Source organism: Rousettus aegyptiacus, unplaced genomic scaffold (genome assembly GCF_014176215.1).
Source record: "Rousettus aegyptiacus isolate mRouAeg1 unplaced genomic scaffold, mRouAeg1.p scaffold_m13_p_1, whole genome shotgun sequence".
NCBI classification, from domain to species: Eukaryota; Metazoa; Chordata; class Mammalia; order Chiroptera; family Pteropodidae; genus Rousettus; species Rousettus aegyptiacus.
In genome coordinates, this window is record NW_023416284.1 from 22,602,356 (window position 1) to 22,628,294 (window position 25,939).

The 25,939-nt window shown below is 42.9% G+C and overlaps 1 protein-coding gene across 4 annotated transcripts in view; it reads left to right on the forward strand.

Annotated features, from left to right (window-relative positions):
* Positions 1-2,213: 2,213 nt before the first annotated feature.
* Positions 2,214-25,939, forward strand: part of AGO1 (argonaute RISC component 1) — a 35,248-nt gene continuing 11,522 nt past the window's right edge. Inside the window, exons 1-12 of one of the 4 annotated variants that reach the window (XM_016147251.2) lie at positions 2,214-2,450; positions 7,161-7,344; positions 11,208-11,328; positions 11,780-11,961; positions 12,359-12,495; positions 12,720-12,854; positions 13,006-13,093; positions 13,756-13,903; positions 17,226-17,345; positions 17,709-17,831; positions 17,968-18,101; positions 21,239-21,423. In XM_016147251.2, coding sequence (XP_016002737.1) covers positions 2,426-2,450; positions 7,161-7,344; positions 11,208-11,328; positions 11,780-11,961; positions 12,359-12,495; positions 12,720-12,854; positions 13,006-13,093; positions 13,756-13,903; positions 17,226-17,345; positions 17,709-17,831; positions 17,968-18,101; positions 21,239-21,423 — 1,582 coding nt within the window. In that variant the 5' untranslated portion in view covers positions 2,214-2,425. Of the gene's footprint in view, positions 2,451-2,474; positions 5,140-7,160; positions 7,345-11,207; positions 11,329-11,779; positions 11,962-12,276; positions 12,496-12,719; positions 12,855-13,005; positions 13,094-13,755; positions 13,904-17,225; positions 17,346-17,708; positions 17,841-17,967; positions 18,102-21,238; positions 21,424-25,939 lie in introns of those variants that run through there. The other 3 variants (XM_016147250.2, XM_036231636.1, XM_016147252.2) reach the window with 3 other exon arrangements.

A 25,939-nucleotide genomic window follows, 5' to 3' on the forward strand; every position in this document is an offset into this window, starting at 1 on the left:
ATCTTAGTTATACCAAGGTAAAGGTCTTGGGTATTTCTGAGGATTGTTTTGATGCCATCTGTTTGATTCGGATCAACCCAAATTTTCTAATCATTCTAAGCACAGCTTGTGCTGGGCACTAAACAGGGACAGAAAATGCACCCGATATGGTCTCTGCTCTTAAAGAACTTAGAATACAGTGCAAGAGACAGACAATAATTATGATAGCAGCTGATACTTTGCCTATGTTCTTCTAGGCACCATTCTAAGGTCTTTATTGTATTAACAACAGCCTTATTGAGGTGGGTGCTATTTTCACCCCCAAATTGGAGAAGGAAATTGAGACAAATAATTTGCCTAGTGCTCCACAACTGGTAAATGGCAGCACTAGAACTGAAACCAAAACAGTCTGGCTCTAGAGTCTTCGGTCTTAACTTTATACTGTAGAGCAGTAGTTCTCAAAGTGTGGTCCCCAAATCAGCATCAGCCTCCTCTGGAAACTTATTAGAACTGAACATTCTTGGTGCCACCCAAGAGCTACTGAATCACAAGATCTGGAGGTGGGGCTCAGCAATCGAAGTTTTAACAAACTCTCCAGGTTATTCTGACACCTGCTGTTTGAAAACCTTTGCTAGAAAGAAGCAAGTTATACTACGATGAGTGTCAGAAATTAAACTCTCTATGGGTAGGGACTGGGTATGTATGGTCTGTCTCTTAAGTTTCTAGCCTTCAGCACAGCATCTAGGATAAAGTAGGCATAAAAAATACATACGGGTGAATACATATGAATGAATATAAGGGAAAGAGATGTTTGAGCTGAGTCTCTTACCACCTATCAGCTGCAGCAGACCAAATGAGAGGAATCTTCCCAGAAACTGAGACTAGCAAGAAAGTGGTGTGATACTTTTGGAAATGTTTAATATGGGTCTGCACTACCACACGGAGCCATCAGAATGGCAGGCGGATGATGTGAGAACAAGTATAGTTCAAGAGATAAACATGTCAGGACTTGGTGAACAACTGAATGGGAGGCAATGAAGAGAAACTTCATTTCTGGGATGAAGGGGCAAGTCGCAGAGACAGGCTGAGGCATAAGACAAGCACTTTTGTGGGTTAAGGGATAGAGTTTGGTTGTGGACTCTTTGAATTTGAAGTGCTGGTAGGATATCCAGGTGGAGCTGTCCAGCAGACACTTGGAAATATGAGTCTGACACTTGGCTGGAAATAGAGATTTGGAAGGATAGTGGGTTGCACCATAAGAATGGCTGAGACATTCAAGAAGAAAGTGAAAAGTGGAATGAGAAGAAAGCTGGGATTGAAACCATGTTGAACACTTATTTAAGGGTGCAAAGGCAAAAGGGGGCCCCTGAAGAAGACTGAAAAAACTTAAGCAATAGATCTCAGAAAATGCTGAAGCCAAGTAGAAGGTTTAAAAGCGAGAGGCATAGTGTCAGATGTTGCAGAGAAACCAGAATTGAAAATTATCCTTTGAACTTCGACACAAAAAGTCTTTTAAGTGACGTGGCGAAGAGAGAAGCAGATTGACTGAGTTCAGACGTGAGCTGTTTATGAGAAAATGGAGATAGATGTTTCCCAGGTCCCACAGATAGAGTTCTGTAGCCGCACTTGAGACTGTGGTATCTTCCAAGGTAGGGTCTTTTTCATTTCTGTGGTCTCTGCGCCCAGCACTCGGCCTGGAAAAGGGGGTGGCGTCAGTGAGTTCAGAGACTAGGGATGGAGAAAGGCTTCGTGGAGACAGTCACTTTGCAGCCAAGGCATGAAGGGTGAGAGAGATTGGGAGGAGAGGTGGGAGGCAGGGCCTCTGGGTGATTGGGTGCTCGGAGTGTGTAAGGGGGCCTGGGAATGAGGTGGGGCTTCTGCGATGTGCACGTGGCTCTGTGCGAAGTGAGGAGGCTATGTGTAGGCTTGGAGGGAGCTATATGGGGGAAAAAACACAGGGCCGTAGGCTGTTGCAGGGATGTCCCCCCTCCCCGTCCCGCCCCGCCCCACCCCGCCCCACCCCGCCCCACCCCACTTACGCCACTGCGCGGTTTCGCTGCGCCTTTACCTAAGCCCTCCCGCCGGGCTGCATGGCGATGGGTGACCGCCAGGGGCCGCTGTCTCGGGTCCCTGGTGCCCCCGCCCCTCTCCATTGGCCTTTGTTGCTGTCGGAGCGCCCCGCTTGACTCGTTCCCGTCCGCCCCCTGAGCCAGGCGGTCGCGCCTGCGCACTGGCAGCTGGCCGGGCGCTCGCTGGGGGAGCTGCTGCAGGCTCCGCGGCGGCGGCGGCAACGGAGGCTGCGGGGGTGGCGGCGCGAGCGGCCGGGCTTGGGGGGGGGAGCCGAGCCCGGCCCGGGAGCCCGAGCAGCTAGAGTGCGGGGTACTTAGGCCCCTCACACTGGACTCCACAGTCTCCGGGCCGCCTGACCTCCGCACGGGTATATGGGATGGAAGCGGGACCCTCGGGAGCAGGTAAGGGCCCCCTGGAAGGGGGGGACGGTGCGTGCTCCAAAGGACTCGGGGACTCGCGCATGAAGAGCAGGATTTCCGAGTGAGGGAAGGTTTCCTGAGTAAGGAGAGGGGCTCTTTTTGATGGGAGGCCCAGTTTGAAGGGGGCTGTGTGCAGTTCCGGGGGAAACCTTGTGAAGGGATCTTTGAGATGGGGGCCGTTTATCAAAGGAGGCTCTATGCACTCCTGGGGGTAGGAAGTCATCAGGGAGAAGGGCCTGATCGCACGTAAGGACTTCCGAAGGTCCCGGGAGGCCTAGGAGGAGGCTCGGCAGGTGGCAGGGGGCGGGCTCCAGGTGTCCTGGAGAGGAGGGGGTCGACACAGATGGGCCCAGAGCTGCCGCATGCCAGGGGCAAGGGGCTCAGCGGCTCTGGGCTGGGCTAGTGTCTCTTGGGAGAAGGCGGCAGAGCTGGACTGTGAGCTCCGCCCCAGCTGGGTCTGACGCGGGGGCGAGGGTCAGGGGGCGGTGGGTGGGGATCCAGCCCCGGGAATCCCCCCCCCTCCCGCCGTGAGTCTGGGGAACTAGAGCAGAGGCACCGGAGCATGCGCGGAGATGGCAGCTGGAAGGGGCTGCCCTATGTGGTGGGGGCGTGGTTGCCTGAATCCCCCCATTCCCCACCCCGCGCGGTTCGGCTTGGAATAAGGAGCGCGCTGATGGGGTGCATCTCTCTAAGGTTGTGCTGGCGGAGCTCAAATGGAAATGGTCCCTTTCCCCATCTTAGGGGTTCTTACACTTGTCCCTGAAAGCCCTCAGTCACAATTTGCCAAGAAAGGGTTGTGAGAAACTGTCAAGTGCCTTATTCTGTCACTGGGCTGAGGAGAGACTGGGACCGAAGCTATGTTCTTGGGGCGGGGCCTTCCTAAAGCTTGGCCTTAGAAAAGGTATTGGTTACTGAGGGACCAAGGCCAGTACCAGGTTTACCTGGAAGAGGTTGTTTGCCTGCTTTGCATGCTTCTGGTACAATACTGAGTAGAGATGGGATCTTTTAATCAAGGGATAATGACCTTTTCATTGAAATGTCTCCTGAAGTGACAGCCTAATCTCTTTATATACCTTAATACTTTTATGGCTCCTATCTCCCACTGGCTATTTTTTCTTTTTCCTTTGCCTGATTCCTAGAAACTGTCTGGGCCAAGTCATTAGATCCAAGGTTGCCTTTTGTCATAAAATAAGTTACTTGGGGGATGAGGGGTTTTATTGGCTTACTCTAGTGAGTTTCAGGTGATAGTCTTAATTTCTCCTTATTCACAGGGGGCAATCAGGAAAAAGGAGATAAAAACAGGGGAAACTAAGGCTAGGCTGCCTGCCCCAAGATGACTGGAGTCCCCAGGACGGGCTGTGGAATTGTGGCACCACCTGTGTCCTGCCTAAATCCTTTGATAGGAGGAGCAGTCTTTACCTGGGAATCCTTTAGGTCATATTTCACCACTTTCCATTTGATCTGGGGGTAGTAGTAGGATTTCCATTTGCAACGTGAATTTCATTTTTGGTGGAAGAATCTTTGTCTTTTTCACCATAATACCCTCAAGGAAATCTCGTCCCAACTCATTCACATCATCCATTCAGTGATCTATATAGTACTTTTTTCCTCCTAGCAAAAACAATCCTGTTAAGGCTGTATAAGTCTTAAGGTGAAGTGCAGGGAGCTACTGACTTCAGAAAACTATTTCCTCCTTCCCTCAGGCCCCTCTCCATTCCAGGAAGTCTGGTTTTCTAGGCTGGAGGTTATTTGCAACAACCTGTGGACTGTAGAGTGGCAGTAGGTCACAGAGGTCCAGATAGTTTGCTAGGAGCTGACACCATACCAGACTGTAAATAATTGTGGTGTCTGGAGTGATGAAAAAAACTGACGTTGTTATAAGAAATAAGTTTCTAGGGAAGAGACTATATAGCCTGGTATCTGGAGTTGGCTGTAGCCTGGTCAGACATGATTTGCCTCATCAAATTGTATAATTGAAATTCATTCTGGAAGTTGTGAATGGAAGGACCCCATAACTGCCTCCTTCCTAAGCCCAGACTGTTCTCTTGGAAGCTTTAGGACACAGTGCACAAAACTAAGGTATTGATGCTGGTTTCACTGGGCTTAGGTCTCAAGCATGTTCCAAGCATATATACTGGACTGGTAGCTTCGGCGATACAGACAGGTAGTGTCTAATTTATCTGTGGAACCAGCTAGTAGTAGTTTATTAATTGAATTGAATCACATCCAATGTGACATAAATGGTTAAGCACACATGTGGATATTTAATAATTTGTGTATACTTACACGTGGATATATTCTTTTTGGAGAGATTGGCCTCTTTGCTTACCAACTGCTAACCTAACCATGAGTTTGTCTTTTGAATAGGCAGTCTGGCTCCTTGGGAGGTATGTGGGCCTCAGAACTGCAGGGAAGGAATCTCTGAGCCAGGCATTTCAGCTCTTTTCCTTCTCCGGGCTGGTAGGGGATGGGGGGAGGGGGAGTGTCCTCTTCGCGCCCCTCCCTCCTTGCTTTTGTCTGCAAGGAAGAGCCCCGCCCCTTCCCCCCAAGGCCCAAGCTTTGTCCTCTGTGCTGGGGCCCTCATCTGCATCACAAAGTGGCCGTCTGTCCCTGTCTGGGTCTGCGGGGAAGTGTCTCCCTTTCTCAGACTAAAGGCTGGGGGCAGGGTGAGGTAAGAGGGGGGTGACTTTCTACAGCTGTAAGGCTTGCAGGAGGATGGAACAGGAGAGAGCTTCCCCTTTCCTCCTGCCTTCCCTGGTTTGCAGATGAGGGAGAGCGTGGGGGCTTTCTTGTTTTCACAAAGCCTCCTTGGAGTGGAGGGTGCCTAAGATTGTCTGGTCTAGTCCTATTTCTGGGGAAGGGAAGACTTTGAGTGTCCCATCCCCCATCGGTTCCATCCAGCCCCTAGCTCTAGGGGATGTCTTTCTCCTGAGGCTCCTAAGGATTATTCAGCCTGGGAGGCTAAGGAAGTGAATGGAATGTAAGAACTTGGGGAGGGGAAGGGTGTCTTTTACCAGCTATATCCACCAGAGTGCCTGTTTGTCTTGGGAAGGATTTATAATAGTTTCTGAGCAGTTTGCAGGTGTTCTTTGTGTTCTTTGTGGTGTGTGTAAGGATCTGTTTGCTCATTCATTTAATATCTGTATATCGAACACCTCCTGTATGCCAGGCACTGGATATTTAGCAATGACCAAGGCAGTTAGTCCCTGCCTTTAAAGAATTTACAATCTAGGGTGGTGAGGGGTATGTCTTTGTGTCTAGGTCAAGTGAGTGTTTGGACGTATATGACAGGAATGTGTCACACTTTATGTGTGTCTATGGCTATGTGTAATTTCTCTCCAGCTGTTTTTGGGGTAGGTGGCCAGGTGCTAGTAGTTAAATTAAGCTTTCACTTCCTCATGTAGCTGTGAGTCCTCGAAGGCCTTTTTAACTCAGGCTGGGCCTGTGTTTCCAAGTATGCAGAGTGGGGCTGGGCTTGACAGGTGGTTAGAAGGAGACTGGAGCTTAGCTCTGGGAAGCATGCTCCTCCCATGAATGGTTCTGACCTCTTCCTGACCCCCAACTGAGGATGTGCCCCATCCCCCCACTTGGCAGACTGAAAGCAGAGCTCTGGTGATGGGAGGTTGTGGGCCAGTTAATTTGTCTCTCCTCCCACCTGAGCTAGTCCTCTTCTGGCAAGGACAATAGTAGCTCTGGACAAAGGCTTCTCTTAGACGGTTTCCCTTTTCCCTCCTTTTTCCCTCAAGCTGGAAGATAAAAAGTAGGGACTACAATCATGCTGATGGCAAGAAAGGAGAAAGTAGTGGGAACTTTCTCTGCCCTAGCCCTTTCCCAAGGGCTCCCTCTGTCTTGAAATTGATCCCTTCTGCTACTGTTTGGGCTCTCTGTATGGAAGAAGCTGAGAATGTTGTATTCTCTTTCCCAGAGTCAGTATCTCTCCCTTCTCCAACATACTAATGGCTGCCTTTCTGTGCTAAGTCCTCTACTCTAGCATTCTCTTACCTCAATCTCCTATATTCAGCCTGTCTTTATTCTCCATCTTTTTCTGTTTTTGAACTTTTTCGTCATTGTCTCCCCAGGAATAGCCTTGTTTCCTTCCCAACTCCAGTTCCCTGCTTAAGCCTCTCTCCTTTCCTTAGCTTTCAAATTCTATTGCTTTAGCTTTTTCTCCTTTTCTATCTCTCCAACTTCAGCCATTCAGTTCTCAAACATTGCCACCACCCCCAGCTAGCCTTCTTTGGACCTTCCAGCTGCCTACGTTGCAGAGGAGCATTAAGATGATGCTGTTTTGTGTTCAGGGTGGTGATGAATGAAGTGAGCATCTGGCTGGCAGAGAATAGGACTAGATACCTGGTGAAAGTATGTGTCTTAATCTAGTAGATGCAGGGGTTTCATTCCTGGGAGCCAGATTTAGCTCCTTTACTTAATGTGTAATAGGAACTTACTATATATTTGCTTGAATTTAAGATAGACAAGGGTAATTTGCCAAATAGGAAGGAGTTGTTGTTGTTGTTGTTTTTTAAATGAACCTGGGATGTCTGAGCCAGTGGAAGCCCTCAATTGGGTTGGGTTGGCAGGAAAGAGGCTTCCCTTGTGCTCTCCTGCTCCTTTTCTGGGAAGCCTTGTGCCTTTTCTGATTGGAGTAAAAGGAGACTGCCAGACTTTACCCTCACCAGCCTCTTTGTTTTGTAGCTGCGGGCGCATACCTGCCCCCTCTGCAGCAGGTGTTCCAGGCTCCTCGCAGGCCTGGCATTGGCACAGTGGGGAAACCAATCAAGCTCCTGGCCAATTACTTTGAGGTGGACATCCCTAAGATTGACGTCTACCACTACGAGGTGGATATCAAGCCGGATAAGTGTCCTCGCAGAGTCAATCGGTAAGCGATGCACATCTAAAACACCAAGTCCAGGAGTCTTTTCTGAGTCTCAGAACCTTAAAAGAGGATCCAAAGAGGTAAAAGAAAAATTAGTAGAGGGTGGTATCACCAAATTCAAGAAAGTTTATGAGATTCCAGGAAGGTAAATGCTGAAAAATATCATTGGATTTGGCTGTTAGAAGAGGATTGGTGCCTTTTGTCGGAGAAGTTTTAGTAGAGTAGTTGGGCTTATTAATAATCTAACTACAGTGAGTTATGGAATGAATGGAAGGTAATGTGGTAGGGATAGTGAAAGCATATAGCTTTTTCCAGATAGCTTAACGGCAAAACTTGGGGGGAGAGGAAATATGTTGGCTAGAGAGGATTATAGGGTCAAATATAGTACCTATACATTTCAATGTTTATTGAAATGAGTGAATGAAAAGTTTTTGAGAGTGAGACATGGATATGTTTTTAAACTGAGGAGAAGGGGCTAGTGGAGAAGAAGAGCTTAAAAGTACATGACAGAGAGAGGAGGAATGAGTGGGATGTCCTTGCTGAGACAGGAAGCCTTTACATGATACACAATTGGAGAGATTAGCCTTAGAAGCTTTTCTTTTTAAAAGTTATTTTATTATTTGAAAACTATATATGCACAATGTAAAAAAAAAATTAAAATATTACAAAAAGTAGCAGTGAAAAATGACTCCTGTTACCCCAGCCTCTAGTGTCATAGTCCCTTTCCCCAGAGGCATTCATTGTTACCATTGTTGAGTGTGGTTGTTACCATTCTTGAGTATGATTGTTACCATTCTTGAGTATGCTTCTAGATATTTTTCTTTTCATTTGCAAACATATATGTATATAGCACATTTTTTAAAAATGCACAGAATATAGAATCCTGTGTACCTTGTTCTGCACCTACATTTTTCCCACTGAACAAATATACTTTGGAAAATAATATATATCAGTACATATGTATCTGCCTCATTCTTTTGCATAGGTATATCATTGAATATGATATTATAACTTATTCAATCTGTTGAGGGACATTTAGGTTGAATCTAAACTTTTGCTACAAAAATGAAACTATCGAATATTATTAAATATAGATACATTTTTACACTCAAATATGAATGTATCGGTAGGATAAATTCCTAGGAGTGGATTCGCTGGCACAATACATTTAAAAATTTTGAGATATTGCCAGTTTTTTTTTTTTTAGGTAAATTTTACTAATTTATACTCCCATTAGTAAATATCAGTGCCTCTTCTCTATATCTGTACCAATTCAGGATTTTTTATTTTTGGATTTTTGGTGTTTTGATAATTAAAAAATTATATTTGAATTGAATTTTTAAAATTACTTTTCCCACATTTCATTGTGGAATTTTAATTCGTGTGAAAAATATCATTCTAATTATAAGCTGACTTAGGGTTTGGTTTCTATTTTTTTCACTGAGGTTAATAATAACATACAGATTTCAGGCATCCAACGTTATAATTCAATGTCCGTGTACTCTATTGTGCGCTCACCACAGGAAGACTACTTTCCATTCATCATCCGTATATTTGACCCCCTTTAGCCATTACACACCCCCCCCCCCGCCCTCTTCTCTCTGGTAGCCACCGATCTGTTGTCTGTATCTATGAGTTTGCTTTTATTTTGTTCTGTCTGTTTGTTACATCTTTGGTTTATATTCCATATCAGAGTGAAATCATATAGTTTTTGTATCTGATTTATCTTACATAAACTAATACTTTCAAGATCCCTCCATGTTGTTGCAAATGGCAATATTTCACATTTTTTATGACTGAGTAGTAGTAGTTCATTGTGTATGTGTATTGGGGGGGGCAGTGTGCATATGCCACATCTTTATCCATCCGTCAATGGACACTTAAGTTATTTCCATATCTTGGCTATTGTAAATAATGCTATATTGGATATAGGGGCACATAAATCTCTTTGAATTAATGTTTTCATATTGTTCAGATAAATACCCAAAAGAATTGCTGGATCATTTAGTAGTTCTATTCTTAGTTTTTTGAGGAACCTTCATACTGTTTTTCCATAGTGGCTGCACCAATTTACCACCCTACCAATAGTTTATGTGGGTTCCCCTTTCTCTACATTCTTGCCAACACTTGCTATTTCTTGGTTTTGATAATATTCATTCTAGCAGGTGTGAGGTGATATATCATGGTTTTGATTTGCATTTCCCTGATAATTAGTGATGTTGAACATCTTTCCATGTAACTGTTAGCCATCTGTATGTCTTCTTTAGAAAAATGTCTGTTCAGATCCTCTGTCCCATTTGTTAATTGGGTTGTTTTATTATTGTTGTTGTCGAGTTATATGAGTTCTTTATATAGTTTGGATATTGACCCCTTATCAGAAATATCATTTGCAAATATCTTCTCCCATTTGGTTGGTTGCCTTTTTGTTTTGTTGATGGCTTTCTTTGCTGTGCAGAATCTTTTTTGTTGATGTAGTCTCATTTGTTTATTTTTGTTTCTCTAGCTTTTGGAGTCAGATTCACAAAAGCACCACCAAGACCGATGTTCAGAAGCTTAGCGCCTATGTCTTCTATGTATTTTATTGTTTTAGGTCTTAAATTTAAATCTTTAACCCATCATGAGTTAATTTTTGTGTACAATGTAAGATAGTTGTCTAGTTTCACTCTTCTGCATATGATTGTCCAGTTTTCACAACACTTTTTATTGAAGAGACTTTCTTTTCTCCATTATATATTCTCGGCTCTTTTGTTGTAAATTAGGTCATATATGTGTGGGTTTATTTCTGGGCTCTCAATTCTGTTCCATTGGACTTTGTGTCTGTTTTTCTGTATTTTGGCCTAATTTTAAATTCTGTTTCTCTAATGAGTGAAGTTGAACACATTTTTTCAGATGTTTAAAAATCAAATATGGAAAGATATTTCAAATGTGAGAGGAAAGAAAGGAAAAGGGGCATGCATTATAAATATGGTTTTATGTTTGGGAACTTGAGATTGGCCTTGCTTACTATGGTCTACTCTTTTCAGAGTTATAGAATTGCTTTTTGATAGGACATAGAATTGAGTTCTGCAATTAGAAGGTAGTGGAGAGATCTTGTTTGACAAAGTCTATGAGGGACAGAAATGATCAGGAGACATGGAAAAGATTGTTGGTCAGCACTGAAACCTAATTGGAATTGAAACCATGTGTTTACAGTTGCTTCTAGTGTACATTTTGAGTCTTTTTAGCCATTAGTATTCAAGAGCTTTGGTTTAGAAAGTGAAGAGGACAGATTAGTTGATGGACTGGGGTTTTGAAGGACAGATGGACACTCTGGAATCTTAAGTGGCAGAGGACAGAAAGTGAAATTTATAAAGAGGTGATAATGTAGAGAAAACTGTGGCAGAACTAAAGGCTTCAGAGAGATGAAAGAGATGACGTTCTTCCACAGTTTATTCTTATTCCAATTTGATCTCTTCCCCATCTGCATTTTTTTTCCTTATCAGCCTGAGAATTGGAGCAGCCTCAGTTCCGTTCCTGGTTCTGGATAGACCCTAAGATGAAGCCCTTCTCCCCTTAGGCTCCCCCTCTTCTCAGAAGGCACTCATACCTACTCTTTCAGGTCCTTTACAGCTTGGTGATCTGAGGACCAGAAATGTAAGATTTTCAGGCTTTGCTCTGACTACTAAGTCAGAATCTGCATTTTAATAAGATCTCTAGGTGATTCATATGAATGTTGAAGTTTGAGAAGCACAACCTAGAGTAGATGAGATTAGAGTAGCTGCTAGGAGAGAATGTAGTCGATAGGACCTTGCCTGGGCCTTATATTACTTTCAAAAGCTTGAAATGGTAGTCTCTCAGCTTCCACAGGCCATTTCTGTCCCCCACAGGGAAGTGGTGGAATACATGGTCCAGCATTTCAAGCCTCAGATCTTTGGTGATCGCAAGCCCGTGTACGATGGAAAGAAGAATATTTACACTGTCACAGCACTGCCCATTGGCAATGAACGGGTAAGGTTGGGATTCAGGCTAGACAAGTGTCGGGTCTGGGGTGGGTAAGAGCTCATGTAAGCCTGTTTGGAGTCTGGTAGTCCAGAGATGCCGTTCATCTTTTGTGCTGAGAAAGTGTGTTTTAGGGTGAGGGTTGAGTAGGTACTGATGTTTATTTAGCCTGCTGTATGTCTGTCCTTGTTCCAGACAGATTGAGATTAGACTTAAAAAATAGACCTGGACCTAAAAGACTTTCTGCTAGATGTGGCTGAGAGGCATAGAAGCTCTGAACCAAGGTGGCTGGAGACTAAGGGGCTGCTTTAACTCTGAAGTCTTTGTTGTGATTCCCCTATCAGCTTGAGGAGCAGATTCTTAGCAAATTCATGGAATGAGAGACAGTTTGCGGCAGGGCAAAGAATGTTGGACTGTGGGAAAGCATTGGCATTTCTTTACCCTTTTCTCTCTACTGAAGGTTGACTTTGAGGTGACAATCCCTGGGGAAGGGAAAGATCGAATATTCAAGGTCTCCATCAAGTGGCTAGCCATCGTGAGCTGGCGCATGCTGCATGAGGCCCTGGTCAGTGGCCAGATCCCTGTTCCCCTGGAGTCTGTGCAAGCCCTGGATGTGGCCATGAGGCACCTGGCATCCATGAGGTACTGGGTATAGTTAATATCTGGGCTACTAGTGGTCTCAGAAGTGCTGTGGGGGGAAGAGGGGAATGAGCACATGTTAAGGTCCTTCAGTGTGCCTTTCAAACAAAATAGTCTTTGAAGCCTTACCATATGCCAGGCAAGTGTGTATAACATTTAGATGGTTTAAAGCATTGGCCCTGTCCCTTTTAGATATCTTTGGGCCTCACCCCCTCTTTCCATGCAGGGCAGAGAAAGGTTAGAGACTTGCACAAGGTCAGTCACACAAATAGTAAAGGATCAGAGCTGGAATTAAAGCCCTGGTGTCCTGCCTTCCAGGCCAGGGCTCCTCCGTGCCCAGGATGCCTCACAGGGTGGGGGCCTGTGCCCGAGGGACCAGTTCTCTGCCTGTCCCTGCCAGGTACACCCCTGTGGGCCGCTCCTTCTTCTCACCGCCTGAGGGCTACTACCACCCGCTGGGGGGTGGGCGCGAGGTCTGGTTCGGCTTTCACCAGTCTGTGCGCCCTGCCATGTGGAAGATGATGCTCAACATTGATGGTGAGTGGGGAGAGCTATGGAACCAGGGGCACCCTGAGTCCAGTGACCACACTCCCAGCCTCATCCCTCCCAGCTCTGTAACCACACTCCTACTCTAATTCCTACAGCCCTGAGACCCTTCCCCCATCCCAATACCCAATGAGGAAGAGGGTGTAAAGAGCAGTACCTCCATTTATTCTGGGAGGCAGAACCTGACCTAAGCTATACCTTCCCTGTCCCCACAGTCTCAGCCACTGCCTTCTACAAGGCGCAGCCGGTGATTGAGTTCATGTGTGAGGTGCTGGACATCAGGAACATAGATGAGCAGCCCAAGCCCCTCACGGACTCTCAACGTGTGCGCTTCACCAAGGAGATCAAGGGTGAGGACCCACCCAGGCAGGGAAGGGAAATAGTATTACTTTCTCTTTAGCCCTAAAAGGAAATAATCCCCTTGAGATATGTTCAGGGGAGAGGCCAAGCCTGGGAACCTCAACCACCTATTCCAACCCTGACAAGCAATGTGTATCCCAGGCCTGAAGGTGGAAGTGACCCACTGTGGACAGATGAAGAGGAAGTACCGTGTATGTAATGTTACCCGCCGCCCTGCCAGCCATCAGACGTAAGTTGACAGGGCTTCTAAGCCATACCATTGGTGGGAGAGGGCTAATATTTCAGCATACTCGCTTCACTCCCCACCCCTACCCCAACTCCGACCAACCCTGAGAATGAACCCTGTTTTCGAAGATAAGCTGTGGGAATTTGACATCCCTCTCCTAATCTTCTCAGGTCCATTGATACTCTCCTTGCCATTTTTACCTTCTTGGTCTCTACCTTTCCTCTGTGGGCCTTTATAGTAGATTAGACATCTTCCCCTGACTCCTTCCTATCTCAAGTTCTATAAATGTTAGAATCTCTTTCAACTTATTCTTCTTCCTGAAAAAGAAAGCTGGTTTCCTGGGCTAGACCTCAGGGAAGCTGTCATTGATTTCAGCCACCTTTTTGACCTTAGATTACATTGGACTATGAGTACCTACTCTGTGTCAGGCTTTGTGTTTGACATTAGAAATACAGATGAGTGAGGTATGTCCTGGCAGTGTGGAACTTGTCTGAAATCTTTGGCTTCTCTTTTGGAGCCTTGTATTGCCTGGTTTCCCAAAAGCTGCAGTTCTCAAAAGAGGCTGGATAGGGATGAAGCCAAGTCTGGGTCTTCCCATGGTTGTAGGTCTAGAGAGGTAGGATTGAATACTGGGCTGTGACACCTCCTTCCCTTCCCCCAAACAGGTTTCCCTTGCAGCTGGAGAGTGGACAGACTGTGGAGTGCACAGTGGCACAGTATTTCAAGCAGAAATATAACCTTCAGCTCAAGTATCCCCACCTGCCCTGCCTACAAGTTGGCCAGGAACAAAAGCATACCTACCTGCCCCTAGAGGTGAGGCTGCCACTTAATGGCTGGGCTGGGGAAAAAGCCTTGTACTTGCACACTGATCATCAGAGGTCTGTTCTTCCATTTGTAGTCTCTCATCTACATTTTGAAGTTTGGAAAACTGACATTCTGAGAGGTATGAGGTCATTCTGTGAAATGTAGGCCTCATCTTTACCTGCTGAATTCTTTTATTTCCCATCCTTTTCTCATACTCTTTCAAGACTGCCATGCAGAGTTGAAAGCTACATTTACTGTTTTTTAAGTAATTAATTCGTTCAGGACAGAGATTTCAGTTACCCACATTCATGTTCTCTTAATTTCTCTTTTCCTGTTGTCTGGAGCTGGGGATCATAAATGACCTAGAGATATAAACATACCTTATTTTACAGAAAATGAAGATGAATGTTACCTATTACATGAATCCTATTTCCCTAATAAGATCAATCTGTTCTTTTTGAAAAAGTTTGGCCTCAAGATTTGTCTGTTTTTATGCTTCAACAGATCTTTGAAATCCTGAAATTAAAGAATAGTAATGCTACTTAAGTTATAGAATATATGAATATAGAACTATCAGGCTCTATTTGGTTTCGTATACACTAGCCAAAATGTCTAATAAGAAACTAATGCTGACTGTTTCATTGTCTAGTCCATTGCTACTCAAAGTATGGTCAGTGAACCAACAGCGTAGACATTACATTACCAGGAACGTGTTTGAAATACAGAATCTCAGATTCCACCCAGACCTACTGAATCAGAAACTGTTTCTTAACAGAATCCAGAGAGGATTCATATGAATGTTAAAGTTAGAGAAGCACCAGCCTAGATTTTTGTCTTAACTTTGTTCCAGTGGCAGGAGTCAAATAGTTGGGACCAAAGCTCAAGCCTCTGTGAACTTCTGGGATTTCAGAACAAACCAGAAGAAAAGAGATCTCTGAAAGGAGAAGAGATCCCCAAAGCCAAAATTTCTGACTTAGTTAATAGATGATGCACAGAAAGTGAGACGAAGGCAATATTTTCTGAGGTATAAATGGACGTCTTTAGGGATAATCCCAGCTAAGTAGATAGGCTTTAGGTAATATTTACTGCCAGCTGAGATTTGTTAGCAAATTAACATTACTTCTGTTTAAGCAATAGTTTCCAAGGGGAATAATTTATGTAATAACTTATATTTTGATTTTTACTGTTTGTTTATTTAACAAATTTATTGAGCTCCTACTATGTGTCATATACTCTTTTAGGTGCCGGGAATGTAGAGATTAACAAGACAAGGTCCCTTTAGTCATGGAGCTTACCTTCTAGAAGGGAAGATAGACAATAAATTGATATATACAGATGGTGGTGTTATAAGAATAATAAAATAGGTTAAGGGGATAGAAGTATGAGTGGAGACAGTTGAAAAGCCACTTTAGTTATTGTGGTCAGGGAAGTCAAGTCCTCTTTTAGGAGACATTTGAGCTGAGTCCCAAATTATGAGATAGAACCAACCTGAGGAAAGAGCCTTCCAGGCAGGAAGTAAATAGCAAGTACAAAGGCTCTAAAGCAGCAGGAAGCTTGGATCTTTTTGAAAGACAGACAGAGGTCATAGTGGCTGACATGTAGTTTATGAGAGGAAAAGTAGTAGGAGATGATTTTAGAGAAAGGTTCATGTCATCATCACCCCCAGAAGAAAGCCCATACCTGTTAAAAGTCGTTCACCATTCATTCTCCCTCACCGCCCCCTCGTAATCACTAATCTATTTTTGTCTCTGTGGATTTATCTGTTCTGGGAATTTCATATAAATGGAATTATATAATATGTGGCCTTTTATGACTGGCCTGTTTCACTTAATATAATGTTTTCAAGGTTCATATATGTTGTAGCATATGTCAGAATTTTTTTCTTTTTAAGGCTGAATAATGTTCATATACCACATTTTGTTTATCCATTCATTCATTGACAGACACTTGGGTTGCTTCCACCTTTTAACTATTGTGAATAATGTTGCTATGAATATAGGTGTACAAATATTAATTCTAGTCCTCATTTTCACTTCTTTTGAGTACATGCCCAGAAATGGAATTGCTGGATCATATGGTAATTCTTTGTTTAATTTTTTGAGGAATCATACTGTTTTCCACAGAGGCTGTACTTTTTTACCTTCCTACCAGTTTCTCCACATCCCTGCTTTTAGTCTTTTTCTTAGTGTTGATTCTGTAGCTGAAATCATCTGTAAAGAGTGCTACAACTTTAAGGTGCCTTCAAGAGAGCTACCTCACAAATTTTAATTCTTGACTGTCCTTAAGTGAATTCACTAATTTTTGTATTGTTTGGGATACAGAATTTAAGGCAGGTGACCTTCTCCTGGTTTTTCCTATCATTGTTCAGCATGAAATTGGAAATTGGGAAGAGAACCAGTACTTACATAGTATTGGCCCTATGGGAGCAAGTTATATATTTCATTTCTTCTAAATCCTCACAACCACTTCATGAGATAGCTAGTGTTTTTTCCATGACTGAAATAGAGAACCAGTCTCAGTGGTTAAGAGACCTACACCTGCCTAAGGTAACAGCACCTAAAATGGCAATGCTGGGTTTCAAACTCAAGTCTTCTAAACTTATTGGCTCTCTCTGCCATAAAGCTTCCTGATCACAGCATCTTGAATATAGTATAATGAGCAATGGAAGTCTTATATATCATCAAAAAGTCTTTGCTGATCTCCGTTATGTTCTGTTGGGCCACAGAGGAACTGAGTGGCAGGATGTTTCTCAAGTGAACAGAGGACACTGTCAGTCAACAGAGACAGTGATTTCTATAGTTCAGGGTGATTATCTGCAGGCTGGGACTCAAGAGTTAAGAGCCAGTCTTAGTTTTCCTGGTGAGTTGCAGGATGGAGCAACAGACTGCCTGCCACCATTAAGAGCTGCCTATACTACTTTAGGAATCCAGTTTGTGTGTATTGAGCTTTTTAGTATTCAGAAGAGTTCTAACACTGGGTCCTTTGGTAAATAGTAGTTTGTCCTGCAATTTATTGAATATTTACTGTGTTCTGTAACTGTACTCGGCCCTTTAAGTGCTCTCTTTATTTAGTCTCCAACCAACCCTTTGAGATTGTTATTGTTCTCCCCATTTAACATATGAGGCCTGAGCCCTGATCTGGCTCTGGATCACAAGCTCTTAATCACAAAGTGGCTCTACTGCCTTTTGTATTGCACATGAATATTTTCTAACTTACCTGTATGCCCAAAGGATTTCGCAGGGCCGACAGCCAAGGTCTCTTTACTGTGGGGCTCTGAGTATAGGGTAGACTGAACTCAAGCCAGACTTACCTACTCCTCTTGTTTCCTCAGGTCTGTAACATTGTGGCTGGGCAGCGCTGCATTAAGAAGCTGACAGACAACCAGACTTCAACTATGATAAAGGCTACAGCTAGGTCGGCCCCAGACAGACAGGAAGAGATCAGCCGCCTGGTCAGTGGGGCTGCAGAGAAACGTATGCTCGGTTGCTCAGTCACTGGGGCCCCTGTTAGCATAGATGCTTTTCTGCCTTGGCCAGGACCCTCAGGAGAACATAAGTCTAGATTTGTTGCCTGGGGCTCCATAGGATTGCTCTTGCTTCTTGACGCTGTAGCTACTTGGCTTCCTATTTCTTTTTCTCTTTTGTATTACTTCTCTATGTTATCCTCTCCCACTTATGTCATCTTACACTTTCTGTCCTTTTTTACGGCTATTCTTGCCAGTCTCAGCTGCCTAGGGCATTCTACTTGGGACCTAGAGGGTGAGTGGTATTGCCAAGCTGCCGCTCTCCTGAGATCCACATCTTTTGTCTTGCAGATGAAGAATGCCAGCTACAACCTAGATCCTTACATCCAGGAATTTGGGATCAAAGTAAAGGATGACATGACGGAGGTGACGGGACGAGTGCTGCCGGCGCCCATTTTGCAGTACGGCGGCCGGGTGAGCAGGGTCAGGGCCAGACAACATCTCTGGGGCATTTTGGGAGGAGATTGGGTTATACAGCCGGGGGCTTTTGCTCCCCTACCCACTTGGCTCTACTGAGGCTCACCTGGGCTCCCCCTTTGCCTATCCTCAGAACCGGGCCATTGCCACACCCAATCAGGGTGTCTGGGACATGCGGGGGAAACAGTTCTACAATGGCATTGAGATAAAAGTCTGGGCCATCGCTTGCTTCGCACCCCAAAAACAGTGTCGAGAAGAGGTGCTCAAGTAAGGAGGGCTGGGTATATGGATGGAAGGGTGGGAAGGACCTGAGAGCTGCCTAATTTCTCCTACCCCTGAGGGACCAAGATTTGATCTGTAGTGCGCTCTTTCTGGTTCTTGACTCTGCCTCCTCGTGCTGTCTGGCTTAAAGTTCTGCTTGCTCCTTTTCTGCCCGTCTGTGGTCAGGAGTCTTGCTTAGGAGACCTATCTGTTCAGAGAGTATGATTTCAGGGCATGAATCTCCTAAGGGAGGCCTGAATTATCTTTTTGTTATAATTATTAACATTGGTAATATATATTGGTAGTGATGACTATAATGTTTATGCCAACATTGTACCTAATTCTGTGTTCTCTTATTTCATCTTCACAGTGAGTAGGTGGTGGTATTTCCATTTTCAGGAGACTGAGGCTCAAAGAGGTTAAGTAACTTGTACAAAGTTTGCATATCAAGAAAGTATCAGTTGGGATAAAATCAGATCTGAGGTTTCAAAGCTATATTCCTTATTGGAAACAAAAAAGAGCAACTTATTCAGCTAGTCCTCTGACCTGTCCTCTCCTATGTACAAAATTTGTTCAGTCAGGTCCAAGTGACTTAAATTAGGTGAGCATAAGTTGTAAAGGCCTCTGGCTGAGGGGTTGGGAGTAGATGACAGCCAAATGGTTTATAGGAGAGGTTAGGGGAATAATAGTCTTGACTGAGTGAATGAGTAAGTAGAAGAAGTCAGTGATTCTCCCCGTTGTAATCTTTTTTTTTTTTTTTAACAGCTTTATTGAGATATATTTCAAATATCACAAAAAGTGATCGAAAGTTTATTGATGATCTGTGTATAGTTTGGTATTTCTGCAGTCTTTTGAAGTGGTGGTTTCTTATTTCTCTGAATCTGGGGTGGGGTCAGAGTACTCTGAGGCAGAGGAAGAGTTGGTAGGGCTGACCACTTTGGGTAGCTACAAGGATAATAGAGATGTGTTCCTTGGTGGGTTCAGCTGCCCTTGGTGTTTTCATAAGAATTGGTGACAGCAGCCCCTGATGAATGTGGTGGGGACTCTGGCTGCTCTGCCCCGCTTCCTCCTTCCCACTTCACAGGTACCCAGCTACTACCATCACAATTGTCATTCTTTTAATGGGTTCCTCTTGTCCTTCTTCCTGTGTTCTTGGTATTTTAGCCCCATTTAAGTGAGGCATCTCCTAGCCTTGGCGTAGTAATAGTGGAGGGCTGGTCCTTGGCAATATTGGAAAGGCTCCCATCTTTGTCACCTTTTTGGTAGCTCTATTCTTTAGTGCTTCATTCTCATTCCCATGTCCTTCTCCTGTCCCATTCTTTTGAGAAACAATCCATTGTTTTGGATATTTTGGGGTACAGGAACTGATAAATGTGGAATCTGAGTTGGAGGAAGTCATTTATCAGACATCTCTTTCTCTCAATGGTTTCTAGATGCAGACGGTGAGAATGTGACTTGTGTACCTGGGTCAGTAGTGTCCAGTTGGATATGTGGTTCTGGACTAAAGGTTCTGGGCTAAAGATAGAGATTTGAGAGTCTTCAGCCATGGCAGTGGATGAGACTGTTTAGGGAGAATGTGCACAGTTAACATACCCTGAAAGTATAACTCAGAGAAACTGAAAAGGAACTAGAGCAGAGTTCCTAAGTATGAGAGGGAATGGGATCCAGAGCACAGGAAAAGGTATCGTTTCCACAGAGACGGGAGAGATAAAGGTGGCTTTGCGGGTGAAGAAATTGGTATTTGGAGATGGAAGAGGGAGTACTAGGGTCAACCCTCATAATTTTTCTTTTAGTTTAAGAGGCCCTGATACTTCAGCTTTATCACTTTTAGGGTAGGATTTCGGGACTTTCCCCATCCTAGACATCTTTCAACACTTTGTGGCCCCCAGCACTGGACATAGTATCAAATAAGCTGGTAGTCGAGGGAAGACTAAGAATACCAATTTCCTTGAATAGAGACCCACTATTAATGGAATCTCATAACACATTGGTTTTTTCGTAGCTACATTGCAGTTGTATCTAAGACAGAGAAATTGAAAAAAAAAAATACTGTTTGTAGCCCATCAGAGCTCTAGCTCTTATTTACAATAGTTAGATTGTATTTCTTTATTCCACAATTTATTTTGAAATATTTTTAAAAATATATAGATTAATAATACCAATACTCATGTATCTATCATCCAGAGTTTTGTCATATTATTTTTTAAAGAAAATTAAATATTACAGGTAAATTTGACATTTCCTTTATAGCCTCTGTCCTGCTCCCATTTCTCCCTTCTAATGCAGCTACTGTCTGAATTATTATAACCTTTCTGTCCAGTTATTCATTTTATATATGTATATAAATGATTTAAAATTTTACGTGACTTGTATAGTATTTGTCTGTCTTGTGTTTTTTTAACTAAATACATGAAATAATACTTATTTTCTCACTACATAGGTTTTTCAATCTATCATTAAATTTATATGCTCTATAATAGAATCCTCTAAACAATTTGCTTTTGTTCTCTATACATTGTTGCTTTTATTCTAAATGCAGGATTTTCACAAATAATATTTCCTGCTGTTCATTTCAGTCTGTCATTATATTTATGTAACTTAATTTTTAATTTATTACATGTGTACCCTCTCTTCAAACTTTGTCTTTCTTTCCCAGGGTAAAGCCCTAAAGCCAAAGGAGAGAAGCTTGTTTATTATTTGCTCTCAGGCTTCAAAGAACCAGTAGGGGAGGAGGGAGCTAATTTTTATTGAGCATCTCCTATGTTCCAATCACTGTCGGAACATTATTTATTTTAATTTGAACAAAGAGGCCCTCCTCTCGGGCATCTGCCTATTGCTATGGACTTATAACAGAGCACAGGAATCAGTTGCTTGAGTGGGACATGGTAGGGATCCTGGGAATTCCCACAAGTCCCTTTTCTGGGCTCCCTCAGTTCTCTGCTTGTACCATTGAGTTCTTACCGAGCTCTATCTTGGCCTACTCAACTATAAATGTTTTTTTTACACTAGCTGTGATCATGTCTCATTCATCTTAGAATCTTCAGTGCCTATCATAGAGCTTAGGCACCTAAGATGGAGGCATTTGGTCAAAGGTATTAAAGTGGGACTTATTGCCCTCTGTCATGACCATACTTGTGCTGCAGGAACTTCACAGACCAGCTGCGGAAGATTTCCAAGGATGCAGGGATGCCCATCCAGGGCCAGCCTTGCTTCTGCAAATATGCGCAGGGGGCAGACAGCGTGGAGCCCATGTTCCGGCATCTCAAGAACACCTACTCAGGGCTGCAGCTCATTATTGTCATCCTGCCAGGGAAGACGCCCGTGTATGGTACAGCTCCCTTGGGATAGTGGTTATGAAGATGGGACTCAGGGTAGCTCCCTGAAGGCTCCTGGGGAGGAGTCATTGTGGATTCTAAGCTATAGTGGAGTTGTTCTTTAATGTCAGCGCTCCTCTTATAGGAGAAATATCAGCTTGGATGGGCCTATGAGTCCTCCCCAGGTCCTGCTTACCTGCTCACATCCCTTTCCCTTAACGTTTATTGTGATCCTCTTTGTGCTGGTTTTTATGCCAGGCTAAGCTGGGCCAGATACAGAGACAGGTTAGTCCAGATCCTGTTCTTAGGAGAGTGTTGTCTATCAGGGAATAGTGCAGTGTACCCAAGCCAACTTTTTGGTGGTTCTGTTAATGTTCTGTTGTCTGGGAATGACTTGGACTTTTTGAGAAGTTTTCTCATTCTCCCTTTCTTTTCTTCACTTTTAAGAATAGGAATGACAATATATGTCTCTAGCTCAGCACTTTTGTTACTGTTTTCCCTCTCCACCCATTCTGTTTCAAAAAGGAAGAGATGTCACTCTTCTTACTTGCTCAACCTGTGTGTGCTCTTGATCCCATCCCATCCTGCTACCTTTGGGACTTTATACCCTGTAACCCTCAAACATCTTCAGATTCCCCATCCTAGTGCACATTTCCATAATCATACCATCTCCTTCAGCTTTTGTCTTCCTGTTTTCTTGTTTTTCTTCATCAAACTTTTTGAATGAGTTTTCTGCATTCTCTGCACCCACTTCCTCACCAGCCACTTCCTCCTTCCTCCTTTGCTTCTTTCATCTCTCTTACTTATACTTTTCCCCTTAACCTCCTCTGTAGGGGGTCACCAGCAACCTCAGTTCTCTCGACTTCTTCATATTTTCTTCTGTCTATTCTTAACTTATTTTTGTCATTACTAGGAATGCATGGTATTCTCCAGGTTTCTGTACTCTGCCTTCTCTTTTTGTCTTTACATTCTAGTGAAATTTTCATCCATTTAGTTGATTCAGTCATAACCTATTATTATATGTTATAACGAATTATTGAAATCTCGATCCAACCCTTGACCTCTCTGCAGCTCCCATCTGGTCCTTTGAACTCTCTCCCTTACTTCATCGAAAGTTTATTGATGACCTGCTATGTGTGAAACACTGTGCTAGATCCTGAATACCTTGGTGAAAAAAGCAGATGTTTTGGTAGGCCATCACTTTAGTAGCTTCTTTGTCTACCAGTAAGCCCTTTTTTTACTTCTCTTGGGTTTGGCATAACATTTGCTTCTGGGTACCTTCATCCAAACTTTGGAAGCAATCTATCTTCTCTTTGCTTTACCTTCAGTGTTCTCTACCCACACTTCTCAACTCAGTTCTAACATTTCTTTTTAAATCTTCCTTAAATATGTTACCAGATGAGACTTTTTGTAGCTCTGCTCCAAACCCCGCCCCTCCCCCCCCCAAAAAAAAAACCTTCATGGTCCATTCGCAAAATAAAAGGTTTTCAGGGCCCGAGTAATAATTTAACCTTTTCAGCTTTATCTTATACTCCTCTTTTCCACGCATACCAGAAAGATCACTTGTTCTGAAATTAAAATTGGATTTTAATTTTGGCTCTGCCAGTTTACTGTCTTAGGCAAATTACCTAACCTTTCTGAGCCTCATGAGTTAATTATATAAAAAGCAGCATCTAACATGATGCCTGGCACATAGTAGATACTCTAAATGATTTTTTTGTCTGTGCGTTCCAGTCTCTGGTTTTGCTTATATCATTCACCTTTGCCTAGAATATCTAAGTACTCTATTTCTTATCCCCAACTTTATCCTTAAAATCCTCTCCATCCTATAAGTTCTAGTTTAAGTGTACTTATTCCCGAAGCTTTCTCTTATCATCCCACCTGGAAGATGAACTTGTCTCTGGATTCTCGAGAAATTTTATCAGGTTGCTGATCAGTTACTACCTTGCTTGGTATTACTTTGATCATGGAATAGATCTTCTTCCCTCTGCATACATACACTTAAGGTAGAGCCTTCCACTGACATGATACTCAGTAACTATTTATGGAAGGAGGTTGGTTGACCTCCAGTCCATGTCTCTCTTGGGCCTTAAATTGATAGCCCTTGGATGGAAAATAATTACTCAAGAACTGTCTCGAGTAATTATCAGTGTTTATGGTTCCCTCCATTAAAGGGAGAAGCCAATGTTTGTTTTATCTGGGGAGTATATAGTGCAGCGTGCTTGGGGCAGGTAATGCTTACTCAGAGAATTTTCCTTTTCCTGGGCTCAGTAATGTTGTATTTCTCTGCAATCTCATACCTTAATTAGGACCTTGCGTTTCTTCCACCTAAATGTTGCTTCTTGATTATACCACTTGGACAATGGGGTTATTTGCCTAGAAGTTGAGCCAGCAGATAAGAGGACCTGTCAGATTCTTTTAAAGACTCTTCAGCCACCCTCCTGGGAGGCCAGGTGAATGGAATTCTCTGTTGATGGTCGAAGCAAGTCCAGTTGTATTATGGTTGCCTAGAAAGTGTAGAAAGAATAGTGTGACATTTGCCCAGTTCTGATCTGGTACCATACCTCATCCTGTCCTCAGTATTGTTAACTTCTTACTCTGCATAAAATTGATATACTATTATATATAAACTTTTTATTGAAGTATAATATACATATAGAAGTATTATATATTCAGTTCAGTGAATTTTCACAGAATGTCATAGCAGTGTAACCAGTACCGAGTTCGGGCAGCAAAGCATCACCACAGCCCCAGGCTCCCAGACATTAAAACTTTCCAGCAGTGGTAACTAACCACTGTTATTCTGGCTTCTAACACCATAGATTAGTTCTGCCTGTTTTTGAACTTTATATAAATGGAATCACATTTTATATACTTTTTTTGTGTCTAGCTTCTTTTATTTAACATTATGTTTGCGAGATTCACCCATATTTGTATAGTAGTAGTTTATGTTACAGTGTACATGTATTTATCCATTATACTGTTAATGGACATGTTTGGGTTGTTTACAGTTTTTACTGTTACAAATAATGCTTCAGTGAACATTTCTTGTGCATGTCCTTTGAACACATATACCCATTTCTATTGGGTGTATATCTCAGAGGGATTTTAAGTGTGCAAATTTACACCTCCCACCAGCAGTGTATGAGAGTTCTAGATACTTTATATCTTTAACAAACTTGATACCGTCTCTTTCATTTTAGCCATTCTTGTGGATGTTTAGTGATGTTGCATTGTGCTTTTAATTGGATTTTAAGATTGAGTAACTTTATATGTCCATTGGCAGTTTCACTAGCCTCTTTTGTAAAGTGCCTGCTCAAGTCTTTTCCTTTCTTTTTTTAATAGACTTAACTACCTTTTTCTTATTAATTTATAGGTGTTCTATATAATCCCTTTATTGAATATGTATGTATATTATCTATATTATCTCTGCTCTGTGGCTTGCCTTTTTACTTCCTTAAAGGGGTCTTTCATTGAACAGAAATTTTAATGTAGTCCAGTTTATTAATATTTTTCCTTTAGGCTAGGACTTTATATGTCTTGTGTAAGAAATGCCAAGGTCATGAAGATACACTAGTCTACGTTTTCTTTCTTTCTTTCTTTCTTTCTTTCTTTCTTTCTTTCTTTCTTTCTTTCTTTTCTTTTCTTTCTTTCTTTCTTTCTTTTCTTTCTTCTTTCTTTTTTAAATAATTTTTATAAGAGTTTATTTGAGCCAAACCGATAACATATGTCTGGGAGCAAGATCTCAAGTGCTCCCATCTATGTTTTCTTTTTGACTTTTATTTTTAACCTTTCACATTTAGAACTGGTTTATTTCTGCCAGAAACTCTGTAGCATTCTCTATCCCCTGGCAGTGGATTCCTCTGCTGGTGCAAAGCCTAAAATCTCAGCCTCCTGCCCACACCTAGAATCAGCAAATGTATCAGGGCGAAAGCAGCTGCAGGGGATAGAGATAGCTCATCTCTGAGAGTCTCTCCCTCTCTGGAATTTTAGTCCTTTGGGTTCTTAATTGTCTCACTACCCCTCTGCCGCCTTCAAAAAGATGATTTCTGTATTTTATCTGGCTTTTCTGGATGTTCTCTATAGAAGCACTGGTTTACTACTAACTATTCTCTCTCTCTTGGAAGTGGAAATAATCCCTTTAGTTTTTTAAACATGCTCAAGTCTCTCCCATTAAAAACTCACCAAACCCTTCATTGATCCTCCATCTCCTTCTTGGTTCTTTATATCACCAAAATAGTTTTTGCCTTTTACATTAACTTTTTGCCTCAATTTCACTAAATCCAAAGGACATTTCTGGTCTTCATTTTACCTGATTTCTTAGTAGCATTTAACTTAGTTGAACACTTGCTTCTGTTTCAAACTCTCTCTCTTTCCTTGACAATTATGATACAAATGTCTTTTTCTTCTTCCTAATTCTCTGGATTTTTCTCCTTTGCAGGAGAAAAGTCCTTTGCGGACTCATCATCCTATTCTGCAAATATTGGGAGTTCCTCAAGATTCAGGTCTAAGCTCTCTTCTCTTTCTCCT